The 12057-nt window shown below is 40.6% G+C and overlaps 1 protein-coding gene across 1 annotated transcript in view; it reads left to right on the forward strand.

The window, feature by feature from the left end:
• Window positions 1-1223: 1223 nt before the first annotated feature.
• map3k5 (mitogen-activated protein kinase kinase kinase 5) overlaps window positions 1224-12057 on the forward strand; it is an 84777-nt gene continuing 73943 nt past the window's right edge. Inside the window, exon 1 of the mRNA XM_003446319.5 lies at window positions 1224-2222. Coding sequence (XP_003446367.1) covers window positions 1787-2222 — 436 coding nt within the window. The 5' untranslated portion in view covers window positions 1224-1786. The remainder of the gene's footprint in view (window positions 2223-12057) is intronic.

The following is a 12057-nucleotide window of genomic DNA, read 5'->3' on the forward strand; positions in this document are numbered from 1 at the left end:
TTTAAAAGCAATGGCTATGTTTTGTGTATTTGTTAACCCTTTGTCACATACATATAAATACTGTATGTTCATATTTGTACCTCATGTTCTGACAAACAAGTTTTGTTTGGGGTCATCGTTGATTTCAGCATCTTATTCAACTTCTTTCAGCTACTTCATTCTGGAGTTACCACAGTTATCATCTCCCTCCATTTCACCCTATTTTGTCACACCAACCCTGTCCCAGGTATTCAAAATCATCCTCCTTCACCTTACCTCACATCTTGACTGCTACACGTCTCCCTCTCATTCACACACATGTAATCTGTCTTGCTTCTCCTGATTTTCATTCCTCTTCTCCTCAAAACATACCTCCAACTCTCTAGGCTCTCTTCCACCTACTCCTTACTCTCACTACAGGTTGTTATGTTCTCTGCAGACATCATAGTCCACAGAGACTCCTGCTGACTTCATCTGTCAATATAACATAAGTCTTTGTTGACTAATTTACTACAGAGAAAATAAAGCACTTTCTCTTTCTAGAGGTCATAAATATCTGCTATGTATTTGTTAATAAAGGACAAAAGTATTTTATGGCACAAGTATAAAATGCAGGCTATTCATACTTTACCCGCATGTACTGTAATATCAAGTGCCTACCACAAGAGGGCCTCCTTGAAACATAAATGGATGACACTTCCACGTCTGAACAGCAGACCACCTACCCGGATAGCTTTATTGTAAACTAATTCAATCACTACTAATAATAGTCACTTCTAGCGTTTGTCCAGAGGATTTACAAAGTCACATGGTCATGTGCTCAGACTTTTACCTGTTTCACAACCACTTTGTCACCGTGGGGCCTAATCCATGCGGGTCAGAAGATTAATGGGCAAAACCGATGCAATTAGTTTGCAGGATTATGAAATACTTCCAACTCACAGCTCCGACAAAACAATGTAGTCATTATGGAGATTGATGTCCTAAAGGGGTGTTTTTGTTCTGGATTGCGATCTCTAATTTCCCGCATTTTCATCATTTTCGGGAAAAAGCTGATAAATAAATCACCTATTCATTTTTACCTTCGCTCCAGATGACAGGTTATTGACTCACAGAGACGTTTGGGCGGTTTTGTTTGGGGGTTGTTTTCAAAGGGACTCCTCCCTTTCTGAAGTACACAACTCCACATATGGTCATCGTGTCCCCGCCCCACTACCCCAGGCTCCGAGTATCGTCTCTCCGCCCAGTGCGTGAGTCTGGCCTGGAAGATAACAGTGGAAACTGGGCAGGGTTTGTCTACACATGAAGGCACCCTGACTGCGTGCGTGGTGTGCTTTCTCTTTTCAGCGCTGAGAAGCCGTTGTGCTGATCGGAGGATTTAAAGTGAGCTTAAGTTGGACTCGGTGTGACATTTGTGGATCTCGTGGGCGTTGCTGCACTAACAGTGGCTGTGTTGCTCAACTTTGAGAAGTATGTGAATTTCTTGCGACGGCTGAGACGGAATGCGCGGATTTGGTGGCTTTTCCTCCTGTGTTTTCTCTTCGGATATCGTCGTGACTTCGGTCCGCCTGCAGCCCCCATTCGCGTGTTTTGTAAGCGTGCAATCAACGGCAGTCATGCAGCATGATGTGGAGCTGCACCTCTGCTCCTAACAGACTGTTTACCTGTGTGGAAGGAGCAGAGTTGCACGTCGTGCCTTTGCAGAGGCTCCATGGGTAACCGCCGTGCGTAACGCTGGCTCTCCATGGAGGACTGGTGGAGAAGCCACTCATCGAAATCCCCACTTTAAAAAGACACTTGAAGAAAGATGAATCAAGACCAGGACGGGATCTCTTTAGCGGTACCTTCCTTTGGTGCTTGCCCCGGCAGAGAGAACCTCAGCGGGGAAAATACAAGCGTCAACAGCAGTGGTGGTGGTGGTGTTGGTGGTGCCTGTGGAATCCCCGCAGCTGGGACTTTTTGGCATGATTCGGGGACTGGAGGTGGGGGACTTAGCCCGATCTCCGGGAGCTGCCCCTTGGACACCGGAGGGTTGCTGTCCACCGGAAAGTCTTGCAAAAGCAGGCCGGTAACAGTGGCCTATGTGGTGAACGGAGAGGCCAGCCAACAGAATAATCATGAGAGCATGGCCCTGCAGTGTCTGAAGGACGCTTGCGATTCTGTGGGCAGCAAGCTAGAGACAGTGAACTTTGGTAAACTGGATTTCGGGGAGACCGCCGTGCTGGACAGGTTCTACAACGCAGGTGAGTCAAGTGAAGAAAGGCTTATAAATCCCACATCCACCCACAACAAGCTTCCCAAACCGCCCTCAGCAAGTGAGAAGACAAACATTTATAAAAGTGATTACTACGATTATGACCTCCTAGATGAGGTCATTTTTAGCCTTAACGGCAGCCTGTTGGGATTTTAGATCAATCCTCTAAATTGATTTTTAGGCTTAATCTTTGCTCTCCATTATAATGATTAAGCCGCAGTGGACCTCACTAAAGGTCAGTGACCCATGAATGCCATTTACTTCATGAAAGAGTAGCACAAGAACCTCTCCCCTAAATTATTTTCAGGGGCTCGAAAGTAGCGTTTACTGCATCACCACTGTTGTTGGAAACTATGCCTGCAGGACAGGTTGCTCTGGGCTCCCTAAATACATCTCACTGCTCTGCATGTCATGGCTTGATGTTGCTTCCTTTAGATCACAGTGGTATGTACACTTCACTGAACAAAGCTGGAACTCATTGAACAACAGTTGCTGAGAAGTTGTATCATTTGCTCCACTAATGTGGGGATTATTGCTAGAGTTCCCCCTCCTATGGCTAGTTTCCCCTCTTCCATTGTGGGGTTCGGCATTGTGCTTCAGTGTCACGGTTTGAGCCATGAGCCTGGTCTTTCCACTGGAATCTGCTAACAGAGAAGCAAACTTGAATCCCTTGATTGAAAGCACTTTCCACCTCTAATTCATGTTGTATATGTAGCAGTTGGCTCCAAATACTACTGGAAAGGTTTGGTTAAGCCATGAAAAACTCTTCAACTATAATGCACATGACTGGTCAGAGTGTTTGAGAGCCAGAAACAGCAGCCAGTGTTTGCATTTCATTAAGATTGTATCAGTACGTGTTCAGCAGATATTGTAAATATAAAACAGTGTGACACGTCAAAGCCTTTCAAAGAGTGGCGTCTCTGCAAATGATGCTAACTTTATTTTGGGGGTTTTTTGTTTGTTTTTGAGGGGGGTTACTTGCAAACTCTGGTAGCCTAAAGACACAATCATTGCTTCCCTCATTATTAATATTGTAAAAAGAGTTTACCTGACAGGAGCTATAAAAGAATCAACATGTATAAAAGTCAATATGCAGGATGCATTTTTTTTCCTTATTATAAAAGACCTAGAAAATTCCTTTAAAAAAAATCTGTTTTATTAATGGTAAATGTATCAGTGTTAACAGTAACAAAACTAAGATTAAGTCAATAGGGGGAAAAAATATATTTTTTAAAACAAAAGCATGAATTCTAAGGTCACAATGGTTAGCAGTCACTAATAAAAGGTCCATGTATTTTCTTAACCACTCATCCAGCTAAGCTCACAGGGAGCTGAAGCCAATCCCGGCTGACATTTGGCGAGAGGCGGGTAACTGGTCAGGTCACAATTCCACTCCCATTTGTACTTAAATCCACACCTATGACCAGTTTAGACCCAACAAGTTCCCAACCAGTTCAACCCAACAATAATATGTTTGCACTGTAGAAGGACACTCCAAGCTAAGGGAGAGTGTGTTAAACAATGCATTACCCAGCCGCCTCACAAATCTTAGCAACAACTGTCAAAAAGTAATGAAAATCAGGACACAAGGTCAGCAGCCCCACCAAGGTGCTTATGAACATTTTATAATTGTGCAAAATTTAGAGTTAAACCGTAACAAATTCTTAATACTATGCAAAAAGTAGCATAGAAAAAGTATATGTAATAACATTTTTATCCAACTATAGCAATGTAGTGATTATAAACTGATTATAAATAGAGCTGAATTAACCATATTTAGTTGCAGTAACAGCACTTATATTGCCAACATCAGAGCCTACTAGTGAAGGCAGACAGGTGTATTGTTTGTTCCATGCTCGACGTGCTTCTTGCTTCTCATATTATTGGCTGCACAAACACATCATGTTCCCAGTGTTTTGTTTGGTCTTTTTCCTCTGAGCTACCGTGGAATTTTCTCATAATACACAGGGGAGGGCTGTGGCATTTTCCCAGACACACATTGCTATATCTGTTCACTCACACACCACTTCTTCATTATCCTCCTGCAGACGAAAGACCAGAAACAAAAAACCTGAGTGAGCTTGTTGGTTTCTGTCATTTGGAAGCGTGATGTGTCTGCTTCAGATACAATGAAAAGCTGTTCCTGACTGTCCTTACATGTCCTCCCCGCATGATGCTGTGGACAAAGAGGGTATTTGGCTGAAAGATGGCAGAGCCTGATTGTGAAACCCTCAGGACATGAAACACAGGAAGTGTAGATGCAAAAGTTTGGCAACAGTGATAGCTAACCATATCTTATCACTGGGAATTTTATTCACTACAGCCCAGTTATTCATGGAGTCAAAATTCAGATTTGAAGTCATATTTGTGTAGCTGTGCCTGTCTTACTTATACCACTGATCACATGATATTAACCAACATAAGTGGGGGGAGGAAAAAAAAAACAGATGTGAACAGATTACATATCTACCTATCAGTGTTTTCAAAATTTAGATACTTACCGTATGTGTGGATTTTGTCACGGAACTATACAAGATTATAGTGGTCCTTGTTCTGCTCTGCATCCGCAGTAAATTTCACAGCAGATCTCCAAAGCAGAGCAAGGCCATTTGCAGTGCAAGAGAGTGGAGTTGGAGTGCATCCAACTGTGTGACAGAAGCCTCTCTGGAGAAGCAACTAATTAATATTGAGTTCAACCTGGCCAACGAGCCAGTCTGTAGGTAAAACACGGGAGGGAAAGGGCCAAGGTTGGTTTGCCAGCAGTGATCGGACTTTCAAAATAAGAGAGAGCACGTTGTCTGCTAGTAAACTGATCACAGATTATGTTGTTTTCTCAGTTGGATACAAAAATAAACATTAAAAAATTCCAAATACACATGTGAAATCTTACAAACTAACATCTGTGAAGAAACGCTGAATTACATTTTCAAAAAATCATTTGTACTTGTATTCATATATACATATACAGTTTACAGGCACTCGGTATGATGTTTTATTGACCAGCTTTCTAAAACCTAAAAATAATATACTTAAAATCCAGAAAAAATCTGACCCTTTGAGGACCTTGAACTCACGAGTCCCATCTATGACTGCTAACGATGACCTCATTAGCCAGCTGCAGTCATTTTGTTCCCAAACAAAACAGTTCATAAAAAGTGGGCTGGTAGGATAACAATATGTCATTTTTCTTTATAAGATGTCAATTTTGAGCCAAGTGTGAAATTAAGCCGTGAATGTCATTTAATCCAAAATAAAAAATACAGCATGTTAGCGGATAATTAGTTAAAGCCATCTATTTCTAAAAATTAAAAAATGTGTTAATTATGAAAAACATGCTGATTACAAATGACAATTATTAGAACTAATAATTACAGAAAGGACAAAATCACAGAAGTAAAATATGAAGCATAAATTCATACTTCATCATCCTGCTGATTTTGATATATATTGAAACTTTTGTTATTATAACTATTGTAAAAATCACCCCAAAAAAAGAAGCAGATATGCCCTAACTGCCATGTTTCTCATCCCACTGCCTCTCCTGAGTAGCTGTGCTGTAGATGGGTGGATATGAGTTGAATATTCAGATTTTCAGTTGAATGGTCGAATTTAGACGATTAATTCTATCCAAACAAAGGTCCACATTTCTGTCAGCTAATCGAGGCTGTTGGAAATTGAATAACTTATATAAAATGTCTTAAATTAAAAACACACTCTTTATCAACTGTATCTTTTTTGTTTTCCCAGTTCCCGGTTGTTGTTTTTAAATATATGCTTTCCCTTAGCCCATGAGGTAATCTTCATCTGTCTTTTTAACAGCATGTGGTATATCAGGCTTCAGGGAAGGTGTTTCCTTTATTTATTTATTTTTTGTGATTAGCCCGATTCTCAGCCCCCAGTCTGGAATACCAGCCTCAGTGATGGCCCATCTTATACTTGAGACACAAAGTCATCAGGATTCAGTGCTTGAGTTGTTTCTCTCTTGATATCTTTGGCAGAGGGTGAAGTGAAAGAAGCTTTAGCTACGGACTCTGAGGCTGTTCACCCTCAGACAAGTTTTCTGTTTCAGAAGGTAGTTCAACTTAAACTCTGAGTCAGTCAACAGGGTGACAAACTCTGAGAATGCCACTTGCTCGCTGGCAGGTTTTCTTCTGTTTCTCTCTGACTCTTCCTCCCCTCCCGTACGTGAACCATGTGCTGATGCTCCGATTCATTTCTTCATACATAAAGTCGCTATCAAAGCTCAGAGGGAAGCAAATTCTTTAACAGGAGTTTCCATTTTTACAAACACTGAAATGTCGGTTAGATGTTTCTTCATCATTCTTTGTAAATTACACGACTGCTTTTATAATCAATAAGTACAGAGACAGCGATCATATTGCCGATTAATTATGAGAATCCTGTAGCACTTATAGTCTCCGTGTTTCTGACTCATTTGCTGTGTTGTAATCAGTCACACTGATGGAAAAATGACTGTCACGGTTGGACCTTGGTTGTGATGTGAATATCTGAGTAAAGTTAAGGCTGAAATGACTAAAACAAAACTAAATGTATTTTAAAGTTACTTTTTAAATGCTGGCTTCAGACGGTCTGACTGTGAGTAAAATTGTTTCAGATTCAGTCATTAAATTATGTCAAACAACAAATTCAAAATCTGAACTTGGACATGTTTTCTACTGAAAATCGCCTAAATCAGTCTCAGAACCAGATCAAACCAAAGATATCTGTAAAAGATCAGCAAACATTCTTGATTTAAAATCTTTCAACCTTCTAAAACAATACTAAAATATCTTAAATCTATGAGACCAGAGTCTACAAAAGCTGAGACATTTCTTATAACATGTTTGTAAAGATTTATCGGTAAGACATTCATTAAAAAATGTGAATTTGTAATATTAGGCTGCCAGGAACGGAGTAAAACACCTCTGCTTCAGCTATAACGGAGGCATTATCTATGAGTGATGGCTCATATTAGATAAAATTAGAAATGGTTAAATTGGGGAACATTAAAGCAGAGGTTTTCTGTAAATCTCATTAAGCATTTTTATCCGGTAATGGCAGAAATAATGAAATTCTTTATGAGAAATCAGGTTTAAACTTCCCTGAATTACTGAGAAAATGCAGTTGCCATAGACTGTTGCAAAAACAGTTTTTATTTAATAAAGACTGACTTGCGGGTGGATCGTCTATTGCTATCTGGATAACAAATATCACATGTCCATCACTAAACTGTGTCTGTGCTTCTCCATATCTCCAGTTTCAGTCACATACCTTTTCTGTGTGTCAAATTACACCTGAATTATTAGATTTAATATTTAAATGACAAAATGAGGATTTCAGTTTCATCCAATAAAAAAATCAAATTGGGTAAAGGACTATCACAGACAATATAAACAAATATTTTATATCAAATTCTTACTCATGTATAACGTTGGCAGAGTGGCCCAAGCTGATTAAAATTCCCGTTTTTCAAATAAAAATCGCGGCCCATGCTGACACGTGTTCATATTCCTCGGTCCGCTTGAATAAAATGAAGTCTCTGCTCTTTATTTACCTGTTGCCATGGTGATTCATGGTGTCCGAGCTCCATGGATGATGGCTTTCTTTCTCTACTCACGCACATGCTAAACTCAAGGTGAACGTCCTCCCATCATCTGTTTTGGAATGAGAAACTCAGTTTATGTTTTTAACTCAGAGTTTGTTGAGCAGCGACTGCGTGGCAGCAATGCGACGACTTCTCTGGATGCGTCCTGTTTCGAAACACTTTTTACAGTGTTGAAAGTGCAGCAGTTAATACTGTAGTATTTGCCAAGGATCAAATGGCACACCTGTTTGTGGGTTTGTGTGTTGGGTCATAGCTGTGGTATGCAGAGCTTTATCTCTCTTGTTGATCATTATACTAAACCACTGTGTCATTTATAGGGTGCACATTGAATTTGTGAACAATTCCTGAGCACTTTAAAAGCTGCTCTACCTGAGCCTGAGTGTTTGCTTACCAATCCATTACACACACACACACACACACACACACACACACACACACACACACACACACACACACACACACACACACACACAGCACCACTCTGCCAACGCAGATCTAGCTCACAAATTGTTTTCATGCTGCCCAGTTGTACAATGTAGTAGTATTGAGAAGGCTAAGAGGAGTATACAATGGAGCTCCAAGGTGAATGAGGTTGAAAAAAAACGAAAGTACCTAAGCATCTACAAATTATAGACTTTATGTCAAAGGTAGATATAACCACATTTGGATGAGAAGGTGCAATACTAAGTTATACAGTTAACACGAGGTAGTATGGTTAGCAATTTGCATTCATAAACTGTGTAACTGCTTCTTCTTTTTCTGTTGGCTGCTCCATTTAAGGGTCGCCACAGCAAATCATCGGCCTCCATTTCACCCTGTCTGTTTGTCACACCAACTCTCTGCATGCCCTCCTTCACTACATCCATGAATATTCTCTGTGGTCTTCTTCTTTTCCTCTTGCCTGGCAGCTCCATTTCCAACATCCTTTGTCCAGTATATCCACTATCCCTCCTCTGCACATGTCCAAACGCTCTCTAACTTTGTCCCTCTGATGGACTCATTTCTAATCCTGTCCATCCTGATCACTTCCAATGAAAATCCTAACATCTACTTGCAAATTAGTCCAAGTTAAAAAAAACAACAAAAAAACAATTTCATTTGTCAGACATATCCATTAAAATGCATCAGTGCCACAAACATGGTCAAATCAGACTTGCCCCTAATAATGCAAACTTTAAGTAAAATTCAACAAAGATGTAATGAAGGGAGAATTATCAATGAAACTGGATCCAATTTTATAAAAGGTTTGAAATACCCTTGTCTTTGCTCTTAATTTTTCATTAAAGTCTGTGGCGATTGACTCAGCAACAGTGCTGACTGTGCTATCTTCACCTCCTTTAACTGACACACCTTCACACAGCATGACTGGATAGAGTCTCACACTCCATCACCTCAATAGCAGCTGAAGTAACTGACCATCACAGCACTTTATGAGGAATTTCGAGAGGCCATTAAAGTTCCTGTTTCAACAAGACTGAAGTAATGAACGGTTACCATAAACTTTAACGTGGCCGGCGCACACGTTAATGTTCAACATTTAACTGTCAGCAATTGCCCTGATAGCCATACTAGCAGTCTCATATTATTAAGGGAGCAGCAAGCAGGTATGGTTTTGACAGAGCAGGATAACATCGTCATGTGTGTCTGCAAAGTCATATATTGAAGCTGAGAAAAGTCTAGCATAAAAATATGGAGCCAAGACACCAGTTGCATGCCAGCCAAGCAGGTCCAGTGATGGCTGACAAGAAGCAGAAAACTGCAGTTGTGATAGATGTGGCAATCCCAGCAGGAGGAAACATCAGAAAGAAGGAGCATGATAAAACAGAGTGGAGGTAGCAGGAGCTGAAGGAACAGCTGGAGCAGATGTGGAAGGTGGTCCCGGTGGTAGTAGCAGCATTAGGAGCTGTAACTCTGGAAGAGTGGCTCCAGCAGATTGCAGACACTAAAAACAGCGAAGTTACTGCACAGAAACCTCAAACCGTCGGGCCTCTGGTACACAAACACAATTTCTTTCTTACATTTATGTTACTGTATCCATTTGCTCTACGTCAGACAATCTAAACAGTGTTGTTGCTAATATTTTTTGTATTAAATGTAAATGCCTCTTAATTATTTTCGTCGTGGTGTCAAAACCAATCCTCCTCCTAGTCTCAAACCAGGAAGTTTTAACATATTAGGCAAATGTAAACACCACTGTATAGCAAATCCTCAATCTTGAGAGGCTATCTTTGATTTGTTCTGTTAAAAGTTAACATTTATTATAGTTATTGATTAATCGTTTAAATGTCAGTAATAAACATTAGCAGAAGTGAACAACAAGCAGCGAATAACGAGGTGACCTGGTCTCATGATAGTGTTGTTCAGCGGTGTAAAGTCACAAAATAGGAAATGCTTCTCACATGGCTATTTGGTGAACTACTGTAACTATTAAGCAAGCAAACTGTAGTTTGAAAAAGTGGACGGAAATGGAGCACAGATGCAATCCTTGCACAGTGGGTGACGTCCAGCTTTGTCCAGTGTCAACACTGCCGGGCGCCAGCAGACACTGTCTCTTATCCAGCACAAGAATGTACACTCAAGATTCCTGACTGAGAATCCGCACTGCTCTGAAATCCCATCAGCTGGCCCTGTGCTAAGTTGTTTATCTTCCCTTCTGTTTACTCTAGTGGTTGGCTGCTTTTCAGAGGTTAGGCGGCACAAGGTTAGGAGGAATTAGCCTAGGGCCATTTGCTGGCATCTGGGGAGGACTGCCTTCACCTCTGTGGGAGATTCCAGGCAGAAGTGCAAGTGCTTTTTAACAAGCTTTTTTCTTTTCTTTTCAAGGCAGGAAGGAAAGGCTAGTTCAGAATCAAAAGCAGACAGCCTGCTCTTCTTCTTTACATGCGTGACAATGACTCTATGTCAACATTTTGCTTGCTCTGTAGACTAAGAAACATTACACCCCACATTCTTCCATGCAGTACTTTCAGCTGGAATAAGTGTAAGTGCTGTATAAAATCCAGCTTATATCTCAGAAGTGATCGCCAGAAATAGGACAGGAGGTGGAGAAGCCGAATATCAAAGCTCCCATTTGGATTTGTCAGGGTTCATTTGAGGTGAAATGCAGCAGGAGTGGGTAGGGTTGTCTTTAGAAACCAATGGTGCGTGACAGGGAATTCACTCTTATCAGTTTGAGTATCATGATAAGGCAGTGAACAGCCCTAAGAGCTATGAGAATACTCTGGTTGTATTTTTCATTTATTTGATTTTTGGGGGTGGGTTTGATATCAGTTCTCTGCCACGTGGTTTCTTTTCTCTAGTAGAACAGCTGTTATTACATTATTTTTTTTCCTGCTAGAAAACCTTTGGCAGCATGCAACAAGTTCACAATACAGAGTCTAATAATAACGCTGTAACCAGGCTCCGGCGGAGGTGTGTTTTACTCATCTGTCTTTGCAGTTGCTTTTCTCACATGCAGTATGCAGCTTTTGTCTGGTTTGTTTTGATTCTGCATACCCACCGCAAAGGTCACAGCATGTATGCAAAACTGCATGGGTGTTTTTGCGTAAAAGAAAAATAGTTTTTGTTGGCAGTTCAAAAAAAAACAAAAAACAGTTTCATTGTGCGCATATATTAGAGTCAAGAGGTGTTTCTGTAAAGACAACAGTAAAGTTTTTTCTTATTTCCATATTTAGTTTGAATTTCATATCTAGTCTACCTCGAGGATGCCACCCACATCTTACAAGCAAATTACTTGAAGTCTTTATATTTTAATATCATTTTCTTATTATTTTATTGTGCAGTGTAATTTTTATCTGTCCATGTGAAGGCTGGTGAAGATAACCACTGCCCACAAACAAAAAAGATGTATCCCGAACCTGTAGTGCAGTGTTTTCTTTTGGGTTTTTTCGTAGTTAGCAGACAGTCGTGTTTTTGAATGATGGAGCAAGATTGTGAGTCCCTGGGAATTTTATTAGGTACACTTTGCTAGTACTGCTTTGGGCCCCTTTTTGCCCTCAGAGATGCCTTCATTTTTTTTGTGGCATAGATTCAGCAAGGTGCTAGAATCAAAGATTTGGGTCACTCAGTTCCTGCAGATTTGTGAGCTGTTCAAACACATGCTAGAGGTGCTATAATAGACTGAGATCTGGTGAATGTGGGGGTCAGAAGCTGCCACAGAAGATGGGTGCGATGCTCAGTTGGTGCAAATGGGCCCAAAGTGCACCCCCACACCATTACA

The sequence above is a fragment of the Oreochromis niloticus genome, linkage group LG15 (genome assembly GCF_001858045.2).
Source record: "Oreochromis niloticus isolate F11D_XX linkage group LG15, O_niloticus_UMD_NMBU, whole genome shotgun sequence".
NCBI lineage: Eukaryota > Metazoa > Chordata > Actinopteri > Cichliformes > Cichlidae > Oreochromis > Oreochromis niloticus.